The sequence below is a fragment of the Lycium ferocissimum genome, chromosome 2, assembly GCF_029784015.1.
Source record: "Lycium ferocissimum isolate CSIRO_LF1 chromosome 2, AGI_CSIRO_Lferr_CH_V1, whole genome shotgun sequence".
Lineage (NCBI taxonomy): Eukaryota > Viridiplantae > Streptophyta > Magnoliopsida > Solanales > Solanaceae > Lycium > Lycium ferocissimum.
The window spans coordinates 69916126-69936552 of NC_081343.1; the positions used below are offsets into that span (position 1 = coordinate 69916126).

At 34.1% G+C, this 20427-nt stretch overlaps 2 protein-coding genes across 5 annotated transcripts; one reads left to right on the forward strand and one right to left on the reverse strand.

Moving 5' to 3' along the window:
• Positions 1–6909: 6909 nt before the first annotated feature.
• On the forward strand, positions 6910–10762 carry LOC132047198 (protein KINESIN LIGHT CHAIN-RELATED 2-like). Of its 4 annotated transcripts, XM_059438148.1 has the most exons (5): positions 6916–7345; positions 7591–7659; positions 7837–8826; positions 9261–10169; positions 10290–10762. In XM_059438148.1, exons 3-5 carry the CDS (start codon positions 7853–7855, stop codon positions 10510–10512), a joined length of 2106 nt encoding a protein of 701 aa, XP_059294131.1. In that variant the 5' UTR covers positions 6916–7345; positions 7591–7659; positions 7837–7852; the 3' UTR covers positions 10513–10762. The 4 variants fall into 4 exon arrangements, with proteins under 4 accessions (XP_059294133.1, XP_059294131.1, XP_059294132.1 ...); XM_059438149.1 differs by lacking the exon at positions 7591–7659 and having other exon boundaries at positions 7846–8826; XM_059438147.1 differs by lacking the exon at positions 7591–7659 and having other exon boundaries at positions 6917–7345.
• An 858-nt stretch (positions 10763–11620) lies between these two features.
• On the reverse strand, positions 11621–16570 carry LOC132047201 (protease Do-like 1, chloroplastic). Its single transcript, XM_059438151.1, has 8 exons — positions 16105–16570; positions 15334–15456; positions 14661–14832; positions 13731–13768; positions 12886–13084; positions 12535–12687; positions 12208–12342; positions 11621–11828 (listed from the first exon to the last, which is right to left on the reverse strand). The coding sequence occupies exons 1-8, from the start codon at positions 16461–16463 to the stop codon at positions 11751–11753; spliced, it is 1257 nt and encodes a 418-aa protein (XP_059294134.1). The 5' UTR covers positions 16464–16570; the 3' UTR covers positions 11621–11750.
• Between the last annotated feature and the right edge of the window lie 3857 nt (positions 16571–20427).

A 20427-nucleotide genomic window follows, 5' to 3' on the forward strand; every position in this document is an offset into this window, starting at 1 on the left:
AGATTCTTCAGACTACAAAATGGGTCAAAGGTCAAAGAGGAGAAAAGTGTACTGCATGCATGTGGATGTGGATATGGAAGGATATTGATAGTAGGCCCTTGGAATGATCCTTATTTTCCTGGCTGTATTATGGATGTCACATGCAGTCTTACATGATTGCGTCCTAGCCACATCACCTCACGTTAATTTCACGCATGATCGTTGAACTGAACTCACTGTAATATGGTAAAGTTGGTAAACCTATTTAAAGTATGTGCCACTGAACTGTACCCAGTATATATAACAACAACGTAACAAATTAAAACTTTATCCACCATAATAGTGAAGTTACCATGGTAGGCAAATAATTGAAGGTAAAGTTTTTGTGCCTTTACTGTAGTTAGTAAGTTCAGTCTCTTTATTGTAATAAATATATAGTTTATGACTTTACTGTTGTCGTGAATATAAAGTTTAGTGATATTACTGTTGGTAATATATTTATAATATTTATAACTTTGTTGTCATAGTAGATAAAATTTAGACCTGCATCACCTCTCATTCTCTATTTTCTTTTCTTCTCTTTCATATTGATATATACCTGCCAGACTACAATGTATCTTCTTCTTTTTCTTCTTCATCGACGGCCATGAATAGTTTCTGTAATGCAAATCAAACAAGTTACTAAGATAGCTATGGAGAAGATCTCTTCCAGTCATACAACAATGGGTGCGGCAAGTATAGGGTTTTGCTAATTACCAAAACGGAACTAGCTCGATTACCTAAAAGTCTAAAACATGACATGTGATTTGATGGTTTGAAAATGTAATTAGCTTAAGTAAACGACGTGAATTCATGCATGCATGGAGTGCGGTATTACAAAACGAAAATATGGACGTGTGCATTAAGATTATGTAAGTAACTAGGCCAGGTCATTCAATTAACAATTCCTTTGCCTTTTTGGCCACAACTCTTTTCTTATGCATTCAAAGATTCAAAAAGGAGCAGCACCACAATAGAAAAAAGCCAAAGTTTGACTAAGCTTTCGTCAGTTGCCGTGACCATATATGCTAGGTGCTAATTGGCCATAACGTCATTTGCCAATCATTTTCAGAGAGTCCAATATTTCACAATCTGACTGACCTTTCGTTACATCCAACTTGCTCAACGTACGAGATAGGGTGGACTTGATTTGGTTTTGTTGCACATAGTATGCAATTGGGAAAATTACAGCCAAATGCCTTTAGGTGATCTTGTTGACAAAATAGCTAACAAATGTAGATTTTATATATTTATACTTAATTATACATATACTATACATATATTTATACTTAATTATACATATACTATACATATATTATATGTAAAATATACATATCAGTATATAGGTTTTGTATAATTAGGCTATTCCCGGTAATTAAGTTTGACCGATGGTACATTTACGTAAGTGTCCCGGGATTACAATCTTTGAGCAAGTTGAATGTAACGTATAAGGCCCAGTTAAGACGATGGGCCGCAAGCCCAATTCCTGCCAATTATGTGTCTGAGCATGAAAGTGGAATGCGTCTTTCTTCCAACAAATGGAAGTTACAAAACAAAATGAGACAATCTTTTCTACCACCACTCATCCACTGTGAATGCTACCTTACAAATGTACGCATCACAAAAAATATTCAAAGTACTTGTAGACTATAGTCTACAGAAGTAAATTACTCCTAGAGGCACACATCCTTTTTAATTTATAAGGGAAAATATACATTTATATATTTTGTATTAATCCTTATAATGAGCTAAATTAGAATAAATAGAAAAAAGAATAACCAAGAAAAAGGACACTTGCCAGAGGTACAAAACTTGATTCTCAATTGATCCTCTCCGAAGAAAAAAGAACTAATAATTGAAAGAGATACCAACAAATTCAAAGCAAGTCCAGCTCCTCCAGAAAGGACATTGATTTGTACTCTCAAATTGCATCACTTCATATCTTAATCTTCTTAGAATAATTGGATGCATATCTCCTACTTGATTAGGCGCAAATACTTTCCATCGTTTACAATCAATTTCCTTGAGTGGGCTCTGGGCATTTAATATGGTTGCTGATATAACAGCTACTCCATTAAAATATTTCTCAAAGATAATTAATTTAAGATGAGTACAAAATTCTGTAATATAATTCAAATTGAAAACAAAAAGATTAGAGCAGTGAAATCTGTGGAAGTAGCTTGATAATTGAGCTAAGTTTAAGAAACCAAAATAGGTCCAATATGCACTTGTTTTAGTATTAATTGTCAAGAAAAATAATCTTAAGACTTCATAAGCTAGAAACCCCCTCAGGATTTTTGAAAGATAATTTTTGACAATCCTTGCATCTTGAGCTAGTTTTCGGGTTGAGTTAGACCCAAAGTTCATTTCTTTGTTCTTTGGTAATAGTCCAATTCATTTTTATTTGATGTTGGGCCGCCATCTTTTATTGTCCACGTTCCTCCTGGGCGTGTTGGGACATCGGTGGGTTAATGGGTATTTCATCTTTTTTTTTTTTTTTTTAAGTTTTGGATAATATGCACCTCTTGAATTGACTTTTAGGATTGAGTTAAATTCGTTGTTTATTTCTTGTTAGATAATAGTGTTGTAAAGAGGATTACCAATCTCAAAAACTTTTTGAAAGAAAAAGGATATTATTATTTGTTGGGCATAGTGCCAAAGAAAGAATATCTTCTTACTTCCAAAGTGTTTTGGATACAAAATCTCCGATTAATTTGTTCTTTAGCAAAGTGTGTACCAACTATATACTCCCTTGTTTGGAATCTCTGGACACAATTCACACAAAGCATTATTGAGTAATAAACTTACACGTACAAACCAAAAAAGAAATACAAGGGCAAATGATTGATTAATCATGAGGTACGCCAACCATGAACAAGAACGCAAAGCCCAAATCTTAGATGTACAAATGAGTGTGTCACATGAGTTGTATTAATATGGCCCTGTCGCTAACTAGCTTCGCTTGGATCCAACGCCGAAAAAATTGAATGATAAAGTTTGTCCCACTTCTATTATTCTAATGAAACCAGAACGAATTGGTGATCATGTACATACATAGGTCTGCTATAACAACCCAGTTGGCTTTTAGCCAGCATTTTAGTACTCATATACAAATTAAACATCCTTGCGCACGGGCGTCGTGAATATAGATAAAGTAATTCAGAAAATGCTAGATTGTCAGTTAAATAATCAAATTCATGAGTCATTTGAAAAAAAAATCTCTTTTGTGTAATAGAAAGTTTCCTTTTTGTTACCGCAGTTCAACAATCAATTTATATGTGTAAAAAATATTTCACCTATGTATAGTGTAATTTTCAGATAAAAGGGATTCCTTTGAGGCTTTGACCACCCATGGCCGATGTGATTTTTTGCCATTGAACATGTAAAGTTAATTTGTTATATCAGTAGGAAAATTGGAATATCCGTATCGATGGTCTAGAGCCACTTTGAGGGGCCTTTAAGTCCCTGTCCATTTTAGTATCTTCTCGGAAAAGGTCTGAATTTTGCCCTATAAATTAATGAGAGTTTTCTATCAAGTTGCTTACAAAAATTTACGAGCGAGTACAAATATTGACTAGCTGTATCCTGAAGAAGATTATCCATATTTTCTCTAATCCACATTTACATAATATCTTGTTACGCAAAGTCGATTTCACGTCTCAAGCCTTTTCCCATTTTCATTTTACCAGTTTTACTATTTTTCCTAACTGAACATGCATTTGTTAGATATTATACGTAGCAGATGCGATTCGGTACATTCACCTCTAGGTAGAGGCATATCCATACACTATCTTTAATGATCTATTATAAGCCAGAGTTTTGTCTTGTACAAATGTTCTACTTCAATATTCAAGGGTATTAACATACACTAAAGTCGTGTGCTTGGTATTTGGAATTGAAGGTGTAGGTCCATAGGCTTACCACCCACCAAGCAGGAGGTTGCACCATCAGAATATGGTATTGTTATACGACACAAATAAAATAAAAAATATATAAGAAGATTTCATAGAGAATGTAACCAATAGTTTTTCATTTAATGATTAAAATTGTCTGATCATGAAGTCGATAGTTTGTGAGGACCAGATATTATAATTTTTCAAAGGTGTCCGTGAGACTAATGATATTCCACTGAACTACTTTTGTCATTTCTGTTTAATCTACACTTGATGATGTTAATTAATTCTTGAAGAAAGTTGGTCCACTATTCAATAATTCCCTCAATTTCAGGGAGATAAGACATATAAAGAAAAAAATGGTCCCTTTTGAGTTTAATATGAAGATAATCCTTGACCATATATGAAGATTATCTTCTTAAGCCAATTCAAAATAACATCAGTGTAAGTAGGAAAAGAACACAAAAAGAAGAAAAAAATGAATTAAATTTCTCATTCATTGAACTTACCACTTTCTGAGATTATCAACATTCTACAGTTATTATTGAAGTCCCTTTTGAGTTTAATATAAAACACTCGTTTGGTCAGAGCATGACCGTCCAGTCTTTATTTTTCTTGGTCCAGTCCTTATGACCATATGGAGAGACTGGTTTTCCTGACAGGGTAAAAATGTTATTTGCGGTATTCATACCAACTTAATGAGTATGCGATAAATGTCTTTATATACCAATCTTATCACTAAATATAGTTAATTAATACTCCCCGTTTCGATATAAATGAATTTTTGGCACCTTTTTTATGATCTAAAATGAATAATTTTTTCAAAGTTCAAAGATGTATTAATTATTTTTTTTACAAAATGACCTTTCTCTTTAACTAGTCTTTAAAAAATCTCATTTAATTTCCTTTAATTAAAGTCTTTAATTAATATTCTTAAGGGGTGTGTTACACCCTAAAAAATCATTTATTTTGGAGTGGAGGGAGTATAAATTATCACCTTAATTATGGATTAATAGTAGTAAATTATATAATTTGTATAAACATGAATGCGGGTAAAATTTACTGTGTGAGAGAGTCGAATTCAGAATTTAAATATAATGATTCAACAGTAAGATTGATCTTCTTCAAGTACCCATTTCAAAATTGAAATTATGATTCAAAATTCATACTCTCTATCGAAAATAACGGTAATTGTATGCTCCATCTGCAACTGATCTTAGACATTCTATTGGTTAGTCCCGATAAAGAAGCTGGCATGTGCACCTTCCTGATACAAGATTCTTGAAAATCAAAAAGTTGTGTATATCAGTTGCTTGAAAATAAAAAAGATTTCAATTAATTTAGTTTCTACGGAACCAAAAGTACAGATACAGACTTTTAGTATCTGGATTGAACTGCTTATTTTAAAGTAGAAACATAGCATAGTATATAAGCCAGAACTTGCAAGGTCTTTTAGAGAATGATACATAATTAAATCAAGTTATTAAAAGTTTATAGATAATAATCAGGGTGCAGTTTTGACTTCCGATTCACATTTGTTGCATGTGTAACTACAACATATGTCATGTGATATCTAATTAAAATAATAATTTAAAGAGCTTTTATTTATGTTTATGGAAATATTAATCAAAACTGAGAAAAATTTTATAAAAACAAAAGAAGAATGGAACATTATAATGTTGGTCGTGGTGAGCGTTTTGGTAGCACAATGGTATAATTCAATCCTTACTACAATATTTATTTCTTATCTTACCTAGGGCCTCCACTGCCCAACAAATTAAAAGAGAGAGAAAAGAAATAGAAACTAGAAAACAAACAAGAAAGAGCAATACAATGTGTCCAACTAAAATTCTTCTCCGTGGTTAAATGTAATAAAATTAAGAGGGCAATCTATTCTAATCCAGCATGAAACAGAAGATTTTCTTAAAAGAGTAGTTATATTTCTTTCTTATCCAAAATCACGTTTAGCTTCAAAAGCTTGTTTTGTTTGTAAAAAGCAAACAAAACATAAAACAAATTCTCAAAGAACATACAAAAAGACGAAGCAAAACAAAACTAAGAAACTGAACAAAACCTTTACAATCAACAGCCCGCCATATCCGAAAATGATGATCGTAGACTGGTCTCTTTCTCCACCATAGACTTAATAGGACCACTTATCTCATGCCACGAAATATGTAACCACTGAGGGTGACACGTGACAGGCTGTGAAAGGATTAGTGGACTTTCCCCTTCGATGTTTCCTCCATGTGATTAACTTGTGAGCTGAGCCAAAGCCAGGATTTCAATTTTATAGGTTCTGGAGTTTAGAACAAAGATTTCAAGTGTTAATAACTGGATTTTAATATTTATATATATTTAATGAATTGTTTAACACAAATATACTATTTGTGCAAAAGCTACTGCGTTCGGCCAAATCCGTAGCCGGGCTTCTAGCTCCGCCCTTGCTTGTGGGGAATTCTTCTGCCAATATGTATAACAAAGAAGTCTCTTAAACTTGTCAGTAAATTCCATTTAGACGTTCGACAACATTTTATTTCAATTGAGCACCTGATACAGAGTTTATATTAGACACTTTAGTTCAAAATTTTGAAAACTTTTGGCTGTGTTTTCAAATGCCTATTACATATATAAAAGTTAACGACATAAAATATGTCACCACCTTTAATTATAGACATTAACCTTAATAAGTCGTAAAACCTTTCACGCATGTTCTAATATGTCTACTTCAATAGGTAAACATGGCCTGATGATTTGAAAATTTCTTACATTAATAATGTATATAACTTCAACTCAGAGTAAATCAATTGCCAATTTTATTAGGTTACCAATTAATACAAATCATAAAAATTTACCTTGTAAATTACATAATTTATTAGTAAATATTTTATTTTACGAATTATTGAATTGTATAAATATCTTTTGCACAATTTGTCTGTTGCGCGTATGTGTGTGAGGAGAGGGAGGGGATGTGAAGTGGATAGAGTTGAAAAGCCGTTAATGGCGCCATGTATGACAAAGTCACAGCGAAGCACAACTTGGAAAAACATAAAATAGAGAGAGAAGAAGGGGGCGAAAATAAGGAAAGAATTGGGCGGTTGAAGTGCAAAAGGGTTGGTAGATGATAAGTCATCTTCATGCTTCTACGTTCCAACCTCTATGCAAACCCACTTTTTTTTTCTTTGCTTTCCATTTTCATCTCACATTTTTCTGGCTTTTCAATTTTCCTAAAGTTTATATACAGTTTCTCACATTCTTCTAAACCAACTCTCTTTCTTTGTTATGTAAGCACCACGCCACCATCAACCTATATAAGTTTATATACACAAAACACATTTTACATTCGGACACATAACAATAACATCCTTATTCTTTCTCTCTCTAGTGTCTCTCTGCATTTTTCTCAGAACCCATAAAGGTTTGGGAAATTCGAGGTACTTGTTTTTATTTCCTTCTTCTTCCTGTTTCATTGCCCACAAATGACTTATTATTTTCAAATGTAATTTCGTTTTATGTTCAAATTAAATGCCATTTTTAACGGTGTGTTTTCGCTTATTTCTTTCTTTTGTTTACCTTTTATGATTAAATACTAGTATTATTTTGTGGAGAGTCTTATGGATTTGTGGATACGATCTCGAGAGTTCCCCTAATGCCTTGAACATTCTTACGTTTGAAACAGGGCAAGGAGTACTTAACAAGTCGGGGCAGAGTTATTTAATTTAATTGTATAATAAATTGAAGTCCCTATGTAAATATTGCTTAAATGAAGTATGCATTATTTAATGCTTGGTGTGCTGTTTAAATTTTAGAGTCAAGGTTGCTTCGTGATTGATTATCTACAAAGTTAATTATGAATTTATGATAATGTAGGATGTTGTTCTGTTCCTAACAAAAAATTCTTTTTCCCTTCTGTTTTTGTCTGTAGAAAAAGCAGTGATTCAATGCCGGAATTTGCCATGGATGGATCAATTGTTGATAACAATCACAAAGAACCAAATGGTCATTTTCTACCTCACAGAGAAATTTTCGATCAGGGGTCTCCGAGGAGTCCCTTGAGTACACATAGTCGCGAAACAGACTCAATTGATCTGGACATGAATGGAAACTATATTGATACTTCAATTGAGCAACTATACAATAATGTGTATGAAATGCAGAGTTCCGAATATTCACCTTCAAGGCGGAGTTTTCTATCGTATGGTGAGGAATCGAGAATTGACTCCGAGTTAAGGTACCTGGCTGGGGTAGATTTTGGTGAATTGGATATCAAAAAAGAGGTTTCTCAGGAAAACAGAGGACACAATGATTACAAGTTTGAAAAGATTAAAAGTCCAAAGCCTGTTTGGTCTGCAAAGGGAAAGAAATTTCCTCCTTTGCAAACTGATGCAATATCTAACAAGCCACCAAGATCAAGGAGCAAGTCTTTTAATGAAAAGCCTTCTCCGAAAAAGTTTGCAAATTCGAAAAATGAGAAGAATTCTCCTCAGAATCCATCTAAGGCAGGGTACTTAGGACCATATTTACTTAAACAAGCAAGGGAAATGATTTCTACGACAGGGGAAAATGTTCAAAAAGCTCTTGAACTAGCCCTTCGAGCGATGAAAACGTTTGAGAGTTCATCAAAGGGAAAGAAAAGTTTAGAGTTTGTTATGTGTTTGCACGTTGTAGCAGCGTTGAACTGTCGATTAGGGAAGTATACTGAGGCAGTTCCGCTCTTGGAGAGATCAATTGAAGTTCCTGACTTGGATGTGGGACAAAATCATGCACTCGCGAAATTTGCAGGGTGCATGCAATTAGGTGATACATATGCAATGCTCGGGCAGTTGGAAAATTCGATACTGTGCTATACGGCTGGCCTGGAAATACAAAGACAAGTTCTTGGAGAGAGAGACACGAGATTTGGCGACACCTGCAGGTATGTCGGGGGTGTCAAATGTGTGTGTGGTGTGTGGGTGGGGGGGGGGTGTTTGGGCTGAATTTGGATGGGTCAACATGGGTTGAGTTAGTAAATGGATTGGGCTAATAGGCTAAAAAGTGGGTCATAATCCAACCCGCCCAACTCTTACCAAGTGTTAATTTTTAGTTTATTCTTTTATAAGTTTTTAATTTACCTAATAAGGGTATTTGTTCTCTATCATAGTTATATATAACATATCAAATAAAAAAATACTTTTTTGAAAATATATTCATAAGATTTCTCATGGGTCAATCTGGTGTCCAATTTTTTGATGGGCTGAACTAATAAATGGCGGGTCAATAACCGGTCCAAACTTGGACAGTTGAGCGGGTTACATTTTCATGGGCTAATTCCCCCCCCCCCCCACCACCCCCCCCCCTCCCTGCTTGCAGGTATGTATCTGAAGCCCATGTTCAAGCAATGCAATTTGATGAGGCTGAAAAACTTTGTCAAATGGCACTTGACATTCATAGAGAGAATAATTCCTCAGCCTCTCCTGAAGAAGCTGCTGATAGGAGACTTCTCGGGCTTATCTACGATTCGAAGGGAGATTATGAGGCTGCTCTCGAGCATTATGTTTTAGCAGGAATGGCCATGGCAGCCAATGGCCAGGAAGCTGAAGTAGCGTCCATCGACGGCAACATTGGCGATGCATATTTATCTATGGCACGATATGATGAGGCTATATGTGCTTACCAAAAAGCTCTTACTATGTTCAAGTCTACCAAAGGAGAGAACCATCCTTCAGTTGCATCGGTCTATGTACGTTTAGCTGATTTGTACAACAAGATAGGAAAATTCAGGGAATCTAAATCTTATTGTGAAAATGCACTTCGAATTTATACTAAGGCCGTCCCTGGAAGCCATCCAGAAGAGATTGCAAGTGGTCTTGTCGATGTCTCTGTGATTTATGAGTCAATGAACGAACCTGATCAGGCGCTTAAGTTGCTTCAAAAGGCTATAAAAGTATATGGAAATGCACCAGGACAACAGAGCACTATCGCCGGAATTGAAGCTCAGATTGGGGTCTTGTACTATATTCTGGGGGAGTATACAGACTCTTACAATTCCCTGAAAAATGCGGTATCAAAATTGAGAGAAATCGGGGAGAAGAAGTCTGCCATTTTCGGTATTGCTTTAAACCAAATGGGACTTGCTAGTGTACAACTTTATGCAATTAACGAGGCTGCAGACTTATTTGAAGAAGCAAGGATAATTTTAGAGACTGAATGTGGACCGTATCATGCAGATACATTAGGGATCTATAGCAATCTTGCTGGTACTTATGATGCAATGGGCAGGTAATAGCTGTCTTTTATTTAAATCTATCATATATTTTTCTTGATTGTATATTACTATAATGTTTGTGTTTCTGTTTTTTTCTTCATTATAACAATATAATTGTCATTAATTGTTTGCAGGACGGATGATGCAATTGAAATCTTAGAATTCGTCGTTGGAATGAGGGAGGAGAAACTAGGGACGGCAAATCCTGATGTGGATGATGAGAAGAGGAGACTAACTGACTTATTAAGAGAATCAGGGAGAGTGAGGAGCAGGAAAACAAGATCCCTGGAAACCCTTCTTGGTAACAAGGTTCATATTTTCCTTAAGAATGAAGAGATCGACATACTAGAAAGATGAAATAATAAGGTCTCCGTGGAATTCTTTTTGTATATTTGGATAAGACAAACTAGGAAAATAAAATTGCCTTAGCTGGGCAATGAGGAATTGAGATCCTCTGCTTGTGGTATACGATTTGGACTAGAAATGATGTAAAATTTTCATTTTCATTTTTCATTGTCAGGGTCGATAAAGTTTCTCCATCAATTTGTTCACTGTGTATCTTGTGAATGTTAATAGTATATAATGGTGGACTATAGTTTTCAATTTCTTTGTCAGAGTCGTTTCTTTTCCAATTTGTTCTTTCTGTATCTTTTTTAGGGGTTCGGTCCGGTATATGCTCTTGGCCCCGACTAATTGTGATTCGTGTTGCGTAAGACTCAATACAGGGGAGAAGCGCTCCCAATCAGGATTTTTCCATTATCAAAATCTCAAATCTGAGATCTCTAATTAAGGGTGCAACAATTTTATTTATTCTGCCACAACTTTTGGCGGTTCTTGGATGCCAATAGAATAATGGTAGAGTGAAGTTTCAATTTTCGTTGCCAGAGTCGATAAAGTTTCTTTATCAATTTGTTCTTGCTGTATCTTGAATGTTAATAGAATAATGTACTTATTTTTTTAAATTTCATTGTCAGAGTCGATAAAGTTTCTTTATCAATTTGCTCTTGCTGTATCTTGAATGTTATTAGAATAATGTACTTACTTTTTTAAATTTCATTGTCAGAGTCGATAAAGTTTCTTTATCAATTTGCTGTTGCTGTATCTTGAATGTAAATAGAATAATGCTGGACTTTCGCTATCCTTTGTTACATCTAGTTGTTTAAATTTTAAGGAACTTGCTAGACAAACCATTCATGCTTATAGTTCAAAACTAAAGAATTTTCTAGTTCATTGTTTTCATCTGATATTTGATAGGGAATTTTGTCAGATTGATGTAGTTCTATCATCCAGACTAAAGTGGACACCCGTCTTACCTGCTATTGAATACAGAATTTTAACATTATACAATTTGAGAATAAGATTTTCCCTATATGAATTAGGCACGCCCATCTAATAGTAGAAATATCGAGGCAGCATTGTTAAGACTACCACTATACTCCTTGCACCCTAAATATTGCTGGCACACTAGTTTAAGTGGAGTTTTTATATATACACCATTCAATATTGTGAAACAATTGATACACAATAATAGTATGGGCATGTTCGCCAAGATATGCATATCATGATATCAACACATACTATTATCCACTGAGGCACTAGGTTTCTTCAGGCTTTGGTTCCAGAAGTACAGGGATCTTCTCTTTGTGATCCCCACGCAGCACTTCCACGGTCACCTGTGCATAACAACAACCGTAAGCTAAAAGCTTACCACAATTCCCAAAAATGTAGTTCGACTTTTCACTACCTTCCAATTATCTCTCAATTACTGGAAATGAGAAAAACTAATGCATATAAAATGTACTGAAAATATAGGTGCACGCATACAAACTTAGGAAGGTAGCAGGAGTCGTAGGAATTTATAGAGAAGATAGAAAACCTTAGAACTCATACTACTATCAATATCAAGGTTAAAACTAACTATTGATATTCTCAAATATCACTTTTATCTTAAAGCGGTACGGTTAACGTATGGTTGAGAAATGCTCTATACTCGATATGAATTCTAAGCCAACGATAAAGATGCACAATTTCGTAATAGATGTACGGGATTACCTTTTCTCCCACTTTGCACTGGTCAAGAATTCTGTACAAGTCAGTGCCATTAGTGACCTTCTTTCCATTTATAGATGTAATTATATCACCTAAAATAAGTCTCCCATAGGAATCACGTTTAGTAGGTAGAAGACCCTGCAAGTGCAAGTTTAGCCATCTCATATTCAGTTGCTCATCAAGTTAGACACAATTTTAAACAACTCAGTTGTTTCAATAACCACATGAAGTGACTAAATAAGTAATTGGAGGAAACTGGAGGATTGAAGTACATAAAAGGAAGGAGAGCCGCTACGGAATGTCAGAAAAAAGATACAGGTAATAACATACTGCTTTGCCTGCTGGACCGTTTGGAGGAGCATCCAAGACAAGTACTCCACTGACTCCCAGTTGCTCAACGGACTGATCGGGTGCAAACTTTATGCCCAAAATTGGCCTTGTGACTTTCCCAAACTTTACCAACTGATCAACAATGCCACTAACCTGAATTGGTAAAAATCAAAATTTTCAGGGGAGAGACCACCACCCCTTAGTAGAAGCAAGGGCTATTTCTGCTTACTGCAGGATGTAATAAATCATTTTGTTTTTATCTGGGGAAGTAAGTAGAAGAGCAATATTTTACCTAAAAGCATCATTTAGCAGTGCAAAAAATAAAATTCTGAAAGACAACCAGTAACTCACAGTATCAACTGGGATCGAAAATCCAACACCCGATGATGCACCAGAAGGAGAATATATAGCAGTATTTATTCCAATAAGGTTTCCAGAACTATCTAGAAGTGGCCCTCCACTGTTACCAGGATTGATTGCTGCATCTGTCTGAATAACATCCTGGATTGGACGGCCAGTAGCTGCAGAATTGATTTCTCTCCTAAGGCCACTAGAAACATATAAATTAATCAGTGATATCAAAGAAAATCTACAATATGTAGCATAAAGTTAATACATCTCCAAGACTCCCAACACATCTTGCTTTTGCATATATATCCATTTACCGTGAGTCCGTGAGATATGGTTAATACATATATTTGCTTCTTGGATTTTATGGATGCAAGACAGTAGACACTGACAACCAACAGATCTGTCCTATAAGATCTACTCTATCCCATATTTTAGAAAAGAAGACAACAGGGGACCTTACAGAAAGATGAGGAGTGCTGAGCACACTTCAAAGATATTAGTTTCCATTGTGGTTCACAAAGCAAAGAAAAGTAATAAAGATCAAGAAAAACACCAACATCAAAAGGTCAGTCCTTCAGTTGAAATATATGGAGAAGATTAATCAAAATTCTCTACTTCATCTCTGTTTTAAACAAAGGAAAGAAGATAACTTCATTTTATTTAATTTCCTCCCATTTACTTCCTTCATTTAGTTAGTCATTGATGGCAGAAGCTTTTTACCAGGACTTTGGGTGACCAAGATTCATTTATTTTGTCTTCTATCCTTAAAAACCTAATTAGCACCATTTCACTGGAATATCTGAATATTAGGAACTTGTGCTCCACAAAAAGAAATGTCTAAATACCTGATAACACCAGTGGTGAGTGTATGATCAAGTCCAAACTGCAAAGATATTTACATTAAAGACCAGTCATCATGCGCTTCCAGATGAAACTCAAAAGAGAAGTAAAATATTACTCCCTCCGGATCAAAAAGAGTGTCCACTTAGCCATTTGCACACCCCTTAAGAAAATACTAACTCCTAGACAAAAATGGGTAATATGACCAAACTGTCCCTAATTAAATTGGTATTGGGATTTGATCACATAGCACTTAATAGGGGCAAATCTGAAAAGATAAGGATAACTCTTTCTTGATTTGATAAGTGGACACTCTTTTTGATCTAGAGGGAGTATTGTTTTAGGGTAAATTATACGAATAAAGAGAAAAAAGAGGTTATGAAGAGAGGGGAGGGCTACCCAAAAACAAGAAACATGCACCCGTTGCAACAAGAGAGTTCCAACACATACGTCAAGATTTATTCTAGGGCCCTTAATGAGTACTTTGGTTTTAATTTAAGTCGGTGCCAAATTTTGGCAAAAGTTTGACCACTAGACTATAAGGAGAAAAATCGTTAAGCTCTAAACTTAGGGAAAAAGGAGCAGTTAAAAATATCAGCAGGCTGGTAATGTTCGGAAGTAATAGCTAACTTTAAGACAGTGATTCTTTAGCTGGAGAAGAAAGTGGGCTAATGGGGAAGCGCTGATGGGGAAGGGCTAATGGGGAAACATTTGAAACAGGAGACTGAAATAAGCGCACTAGCATTCTGTATGCAAAGTTATACTTTCTAACTGTTGTAATTCTCATGAACGCCTGCCAGACAATTGTTTTCCTCAAAATCAAAAACTGAATATAAAATGGCTCAAAGTAGGTTTAGAGAAGGGACAACAGACCATATAAAAGTGTAATGATTGCGTGAATAAAATTTTCTAGCAGGTTTGTATTCGTCACATACAGGATTTCCAATAGCAAATACTTTTTGACCGACGAGCAAGTCAGCGGATACCCCAATTGGTATAGGTCGCATCTTGTCTTTTGGTGCATCAACAAGCAACACAGCAACATCTTTATCTTGGTCAAATCCAACAACTTTTGCATCATAAGTAGTTTGGTCAGCAAGAGTCACTCTGACGAAGACTAAGATTATATTAGTTCTAGAAATGAGAGCGTAAAACGGTAAATTAAGCAACTGAGACATGCCAATCCAACCAAATTCATGTCATGAAGAAAAATACAGTTCTCATGATAAGCTAATTCAAGATGGGCAACAAATAGGTGAAGCACTAAAATGTCAATATAAATGCATATTTTATTGTACCTCTTCATACAAATTGGAGGCAGTTATGCACACACCATTACCCATAAACGTACTTACAGAAACAACTAAATGTGTTTAAAGAGTAGAGCGAAAAAAGGAAAAAAAAAAAAAAAATATCCCCTCGGGTGAAGGGAAAAGAACTGTTTTGGAGTATAGGTTGAAAAGTATGTTAGTATAAGAGCAATCAGATAGCATATAGAAATAACATAACAACTTGGGCGAGGAACTTGACACTGAAAACCATTTAGGCAGATACAAATAGAAATAGAAACTTGTTTCAAAAATAAAATGTGTTGCCACTTTAACGCACCTGAGATCAGAGGCACCTCGAATCACATGATAATTAGTGACAATGTGACCGTCTTTATCCCAGACGAAGCCTGACCCCGACCCTTGAGGCACCTCAAATATATCCAGTGTGAACATATCCTGCCTATAATATCACAAATGGAATCCAAAATTAACCAGACCGGAAAAATAAAAGGTTGAATTCAATTACAATAACATGAAATACATCTAGCAAACTTTCATCAAGCACTATATCTACAAGCTTAAATGATACATGATTTACATATAGGAAAAAGGATGGCTTAATACATAGGCAGCCCCTTAAACTTGTCAGTAAATTTCATTTAGACACTCGAACTCTTATCAGTAAATGTCATTTACACACTCGAACTACAACTTGCTCCAATTGAACACCTGAATCCATGATAAAATGAAAAAACTTTTATGCGTGTTCTCAAGCATCTATTAGTCAGTTAAGTTAACCACATAAAATATGTCTCCCCTTTAATTAAATGCATATGCACCAACCTCAATTAGAAAAACGTATTGGGTTTTACGACTTATTAAAGCGAATGCGTATAATTAAATGAGACGACATATTTTATATGGCTAACTTAACTACCCTCTTGAGAACACAAATAAAAGTTTTTTCAAAATTTGAACCGAACATGTCTAATTGAATACTTTATCACGTGTTCAGGTTGCTCAATTGAAATAAGTTGTAATTCAAGTGTCAAGTTTAAGGGCAGCCTATGTATTAAGCCAAGAAAGATCATGGTCATTGATAGATCACCTGGAAGCGAGATTAGTAATGTACACAACAGAAGGTGTATTCTCCTGAAATAGGCGAACAGTAGCAAGTTCATCGGTCTGCAATTTCCTTGGTGTAGTGACTACAAAAGCCGAAGCAGAGTCAACATCAGCCAAAAATAGAGAAAACGACAACGCAACTGAAGTGCATGCCACAAAAATACTATCTAGAAGCTTCTTTCCGGAGTTTGACTGGTCAACGGTAGAGTCATAATTAGAGACTATTTTCCGGCAAAGTGAAGATTTAGGAAGTGGAAATCGAGGAGTTAGAGAAAATTTGCGTGGTGGAGTTATAGTGGAGAAGAAAGCAGAAGAAGCTAAGGAGTGTGAAGATGCAGCCATTGTTAAGAAGGACAGTTGTTGAGAGCTGACTTGTTTAGAGCAGAGAAAAGAAGAGACCCGATTTAATTGGTTCTTTCGGTTCGGGTGCTCTTTCTAGTATGTGATCCACGTTCTCAAGGGAAAGTGATTAAAATGGTCTCTTATGTTTGCGGGTGGTTCAAAATAGTCCCTTAAGTATGCATTGAACAATTTTGTTCCTTTAAACTTGTCAAAATTTAATACTTTTAGTCTCCATCAGGTGTTTAACAATTTGTGTTCGTTAGTTTTGACGGAAACAATAGAAAAAACATTTGACCATGAACACCAAGAAAGTCTCATCAAATGCTAAAATATGCAAAAGGTGCACTATGCTCTAGAAATAAACAAAAAAATAACGAAAACTAAAAAGTGTACATAAATGTGAGTTCCCGCGAATCTCTTTTTTTCATAGTTCCCATAAAATTTTGTACCAGTAAATGTGTCAAAAATTAATACGTTTAGTCTTCGTAAAATATTTACCAAACTTTATCAATTAGATTCGAAAACTATGGGAAAGAAATTAGCGAGACTCACATTTAGATGTATGATTTTTGTAGTTTCTACTCCCTCTGTCCCAAAAAGATTGTCCTTCTTTCTTTTTTAATCTGTCCCAAAAAAATTATCCCTTTTTATATTTAGAAATAATTTAACTTTATGAGATGATTTACAGCCACAGAAATATCTAGGGCTTGTTTTGGACCACACATTTCAAAAGTTTTCCTTTATTTCTTAAATTTTGTGCCAAGTCAAAAGAGGACAATCTTTTGGGATGGAGGGAGTACTATTTTTTATTCAAATTTAGAATATAGTGCAACTTTTTGGAGTGTAATTTGTGATTTTTTTTATTTATGTCTTTTAGATTCTAGTGTAGTTTTTTGTGCGAGGTCTTGGAGTTTATGGTAAATCTTTTTATTTCACTAGTTCCGTCAAATCTAACGAACCTCAAATTCTTAAATACCTGATGGTGACTAAAAATGTTACTAATTGCCGAACATAAAGGACTCAAATTATTCAGTGCAAACTTAAGGGACTATTTTTTAACCTACTCTCAAACATAAGGGACCATTTTTGTCATTTTCTCACGTTGTCAACGTGGCTATTGTTCATGTGTATGCTACACCACAGAAGTAATGCTGCACCTTAATGGGCCCACTCGTTGATCAACATATCAGAGTCATATTATGATTTGATTTAAAGCCAGGCCCGTGGAACATTCTACACTGGTCTGTCCACAATGGCACAATCTAGACAGCATGAGCAAATTCTAATTTTCTTGACATTTTGAGGTAGAAATGACATCATATAGTCATTTTTGAGATTGTTATTTGAAATATAATTAACATTACTACTGTATAGAAACTCATGTTTTACTTCTGTATAGAAACATGAGTTTCTATACAGTAGTAAAAAAGAGGATCGTCGTCCGTTTTAACAAAAAAAAAAAAAAAAGGTTAGACCCCATATTAAACATAAAAGCAATTAAAAAAAAAAGAAGAAGAAAAAAAAAGTGAAACCCATAATCTCCACCCATATTAACAAAATAAAGCAATATGAAAAAAAAAGTGGATCCCATGTTAAAAAAATAAATACCATTAGTGGGAGCAAATGAAATTATTGTAGAGCAAAAAACATGGGCCCCATATTATTGTTTTTCTTTAAAAGGTTAAGTAGTCAAACTATACAAATTTCTTTCTTTTTTTATATTAACCTGAAATCTAATCTAGATATTGAACTGTTGTATTTGCTATTCCGCCATGTCATTTATTTGTTACGTTTACTAAAATAAATATACTTAAAATATTTATATGTTAAAATAAGATAGAATTTAATTACTTTTTCATTTTTATTCTTACTCTAATAAATGTGAAAAGATATTAATGTCGTAAAAGAAAAAATAATATCAAATGAAAATCAAATAATAAATAAGGTAAATTAGTTAAATTATAATTTTAATTGAGCGTTTCCTTAAAAAAAATATGCAAAGTCAACATGAAAGTAAAATGAGCTAAACCGAGAATATTTATCAAAAATCAAAAAATAATAAATAGAAAATCAAATTTCTACTTTGTTTCGTTTTAAACATATAAAATTAATTTAATAATTTGAATTAGAATTATCCAAATCAAAATTTGATAAAAAATAATAAGTATTTTACACCTTTAAATTAATCGAATTAAAATTTAAAATCTAACCGATGCTTAAATATTGCTTATTGTTTTATCTCAAAGACAGAAAAATAGTTTATTTTTAAACAAGTCTTCTCTTTTAAAAAGTATTAATAAATTTTTGCCGACTTCGTATTCATAGCAAACACTAATATAATAAAATTTTAGATACGAAGAACAAACTAAAATGTTACATTAATCGTGTTTTGAACATAGTATGTGTGTATATGTATATATATATATATATATATATATATATATATTATATATTATCACTATCCAAACACAACTACATACACATAGATACATTATAATTCAACGTGTTGGACCCGAGCGCAGCACGGGCATACGCCGTCTAGTTATAATGTTAAACATGGGTTTTTATATCAAGATCGTCAACATGCTAAGGGCAATTATGACAATTTACCGCTAGGCTCGGCTCATAAGCGACCTGCTTACTCTGTGTCTCGTTAGTAGCTACAGCCCGACCCGACCCGCCGAAGAAGAAGAAATAAAAGATTTTCTACACCCAACTGAAACCGAATTCGAATTAAAGAATCGCTTTGAAGAACACTGATTGTTGTCTCCAATTGCTGCATTGCAAGACTGAAACGTCGTTCGCAACAACATTGTTTGACCCGAATTAATAGAGAGAGAGAATTGGGTTTTGTTTATTTTTATGTGAAAAATTGAGTATATTTGATGTGGTTGAATGATAATTGAGTGGGTTGTGTGTGTGCGTGTGTTGATTTTTTTTTTTTTTCAGTCGATGTGATCGAGGTGAAGTGAAGTTGAGGTTCTCAGGAAGTTAGCGCATTTAGAGGAAATTAATGTTGCCACTTGTTTCCTGCCAATTTTTACCTACCCGTGACCCGACTATGTTTGATCTGTGAATTGAGGAAGTACATTTGTTTTTAACTTCTGAAATGTGTGACTGGAACATAACAGAGTTGGTTTAATTTTTAACAACAAAAAAAATAGAGTTGGTTTAATTGAAGGTTTAGTGTGTTATATTGATAATGGAGGGACCAAAATCTGAATAAAAAACTTTGATCTGCTGATGTATGCGGACAGAGGCGAATCTAGGATTTGAAGGTGGCGGGTGCCACAATTTTCTTGATAATAAATCTTGTTAGGAACGTGTATTTGGGTGGTCATCCATCTTTTTAGTTTATTCGAAGTCAACTTAATAGCTTTTTTAATTTGCAATATGAAAATTACATCTCAAAAATCAAGGAACAAACATAATTAGCATATTAAACAAGGAATCACACTCATTAACACCCATTAACAACGTAAAAAATCAACATTTTCACCAAGGGACTTATCTCTTATGCATATTAAAAAAAAGTTGCACAAGTAAAATGACATCTTCAACAAGGGATTACATCAATCAAAATAAGAAAAATAATAGAAAAACTCTTCAATAGGTAAATACACCCCATAAGTAAATGTAGAATTAGATAAACTACAAGTTCTCAAAAATAAATCATAAATTTCATGTTTTTTCTAAGCGATTTATGAAATTTCCATCACAATTTAAGTAGTAAAGTGATTTAAATTGAAATTATAAGTACTCCAATTCATTTTTCATTTTATCTATTCTTGGGTAAGAGTGTCCCAAGTCAAATATAGACAAGTAAACATGGACGGATGGAGTAATAAACAAAAGAAATAAAATAAAAATTTGAATTTTGATCTCAATCCGAAATTTTCATTGAGACCCAAGTTTTTCGATTTAAATACTCACAAATTTGAGATTAAGAGAAATGTTTAATTTA

Coding starts and splice junctions, on each gene's coding strand:
- LOC132047198 (XM_059438148.1), top strand. CDS start 7,853: ATGCCGGAATTTGCCATGGATGGATCAATTGTTGATAACAATCACAAA. Junction 8,827..9,260: donor AGATTTGGCGACACCTGCAG/GTATGTCGGGGG, acceptor CCCTGCTTGCAG/GTATGTATCTGAAGCCCATG. Junction 10,170..10,289: donor ACTTATGATGCAATGGGCAG/GTAATAGCTGTC, acceptor AATTGTTTGCAG/GACGGATGATGCAATTGAAA.
- LOC132047201 (XM_059438151.1), bottom strand. CDS start 16,463: ATGGCTGCATCTTCACACTCCTTAGCTTCTTCTGCTTTCTTCTCCACT. Junction 13,769..14,660: donor TATTTGCTATTGGAAATCCT/GTATGTGACGAA, acceptor ATATCTTTGCAG/TTTGGACTTGATCATACACT. Junction 13,085..13,730: donor CTCACCACTGGTGTTATCAG/GTATTTAGACAT, acceptor ATATGTTTCTAG/TGGCCTTAGGAGAGAAATCA.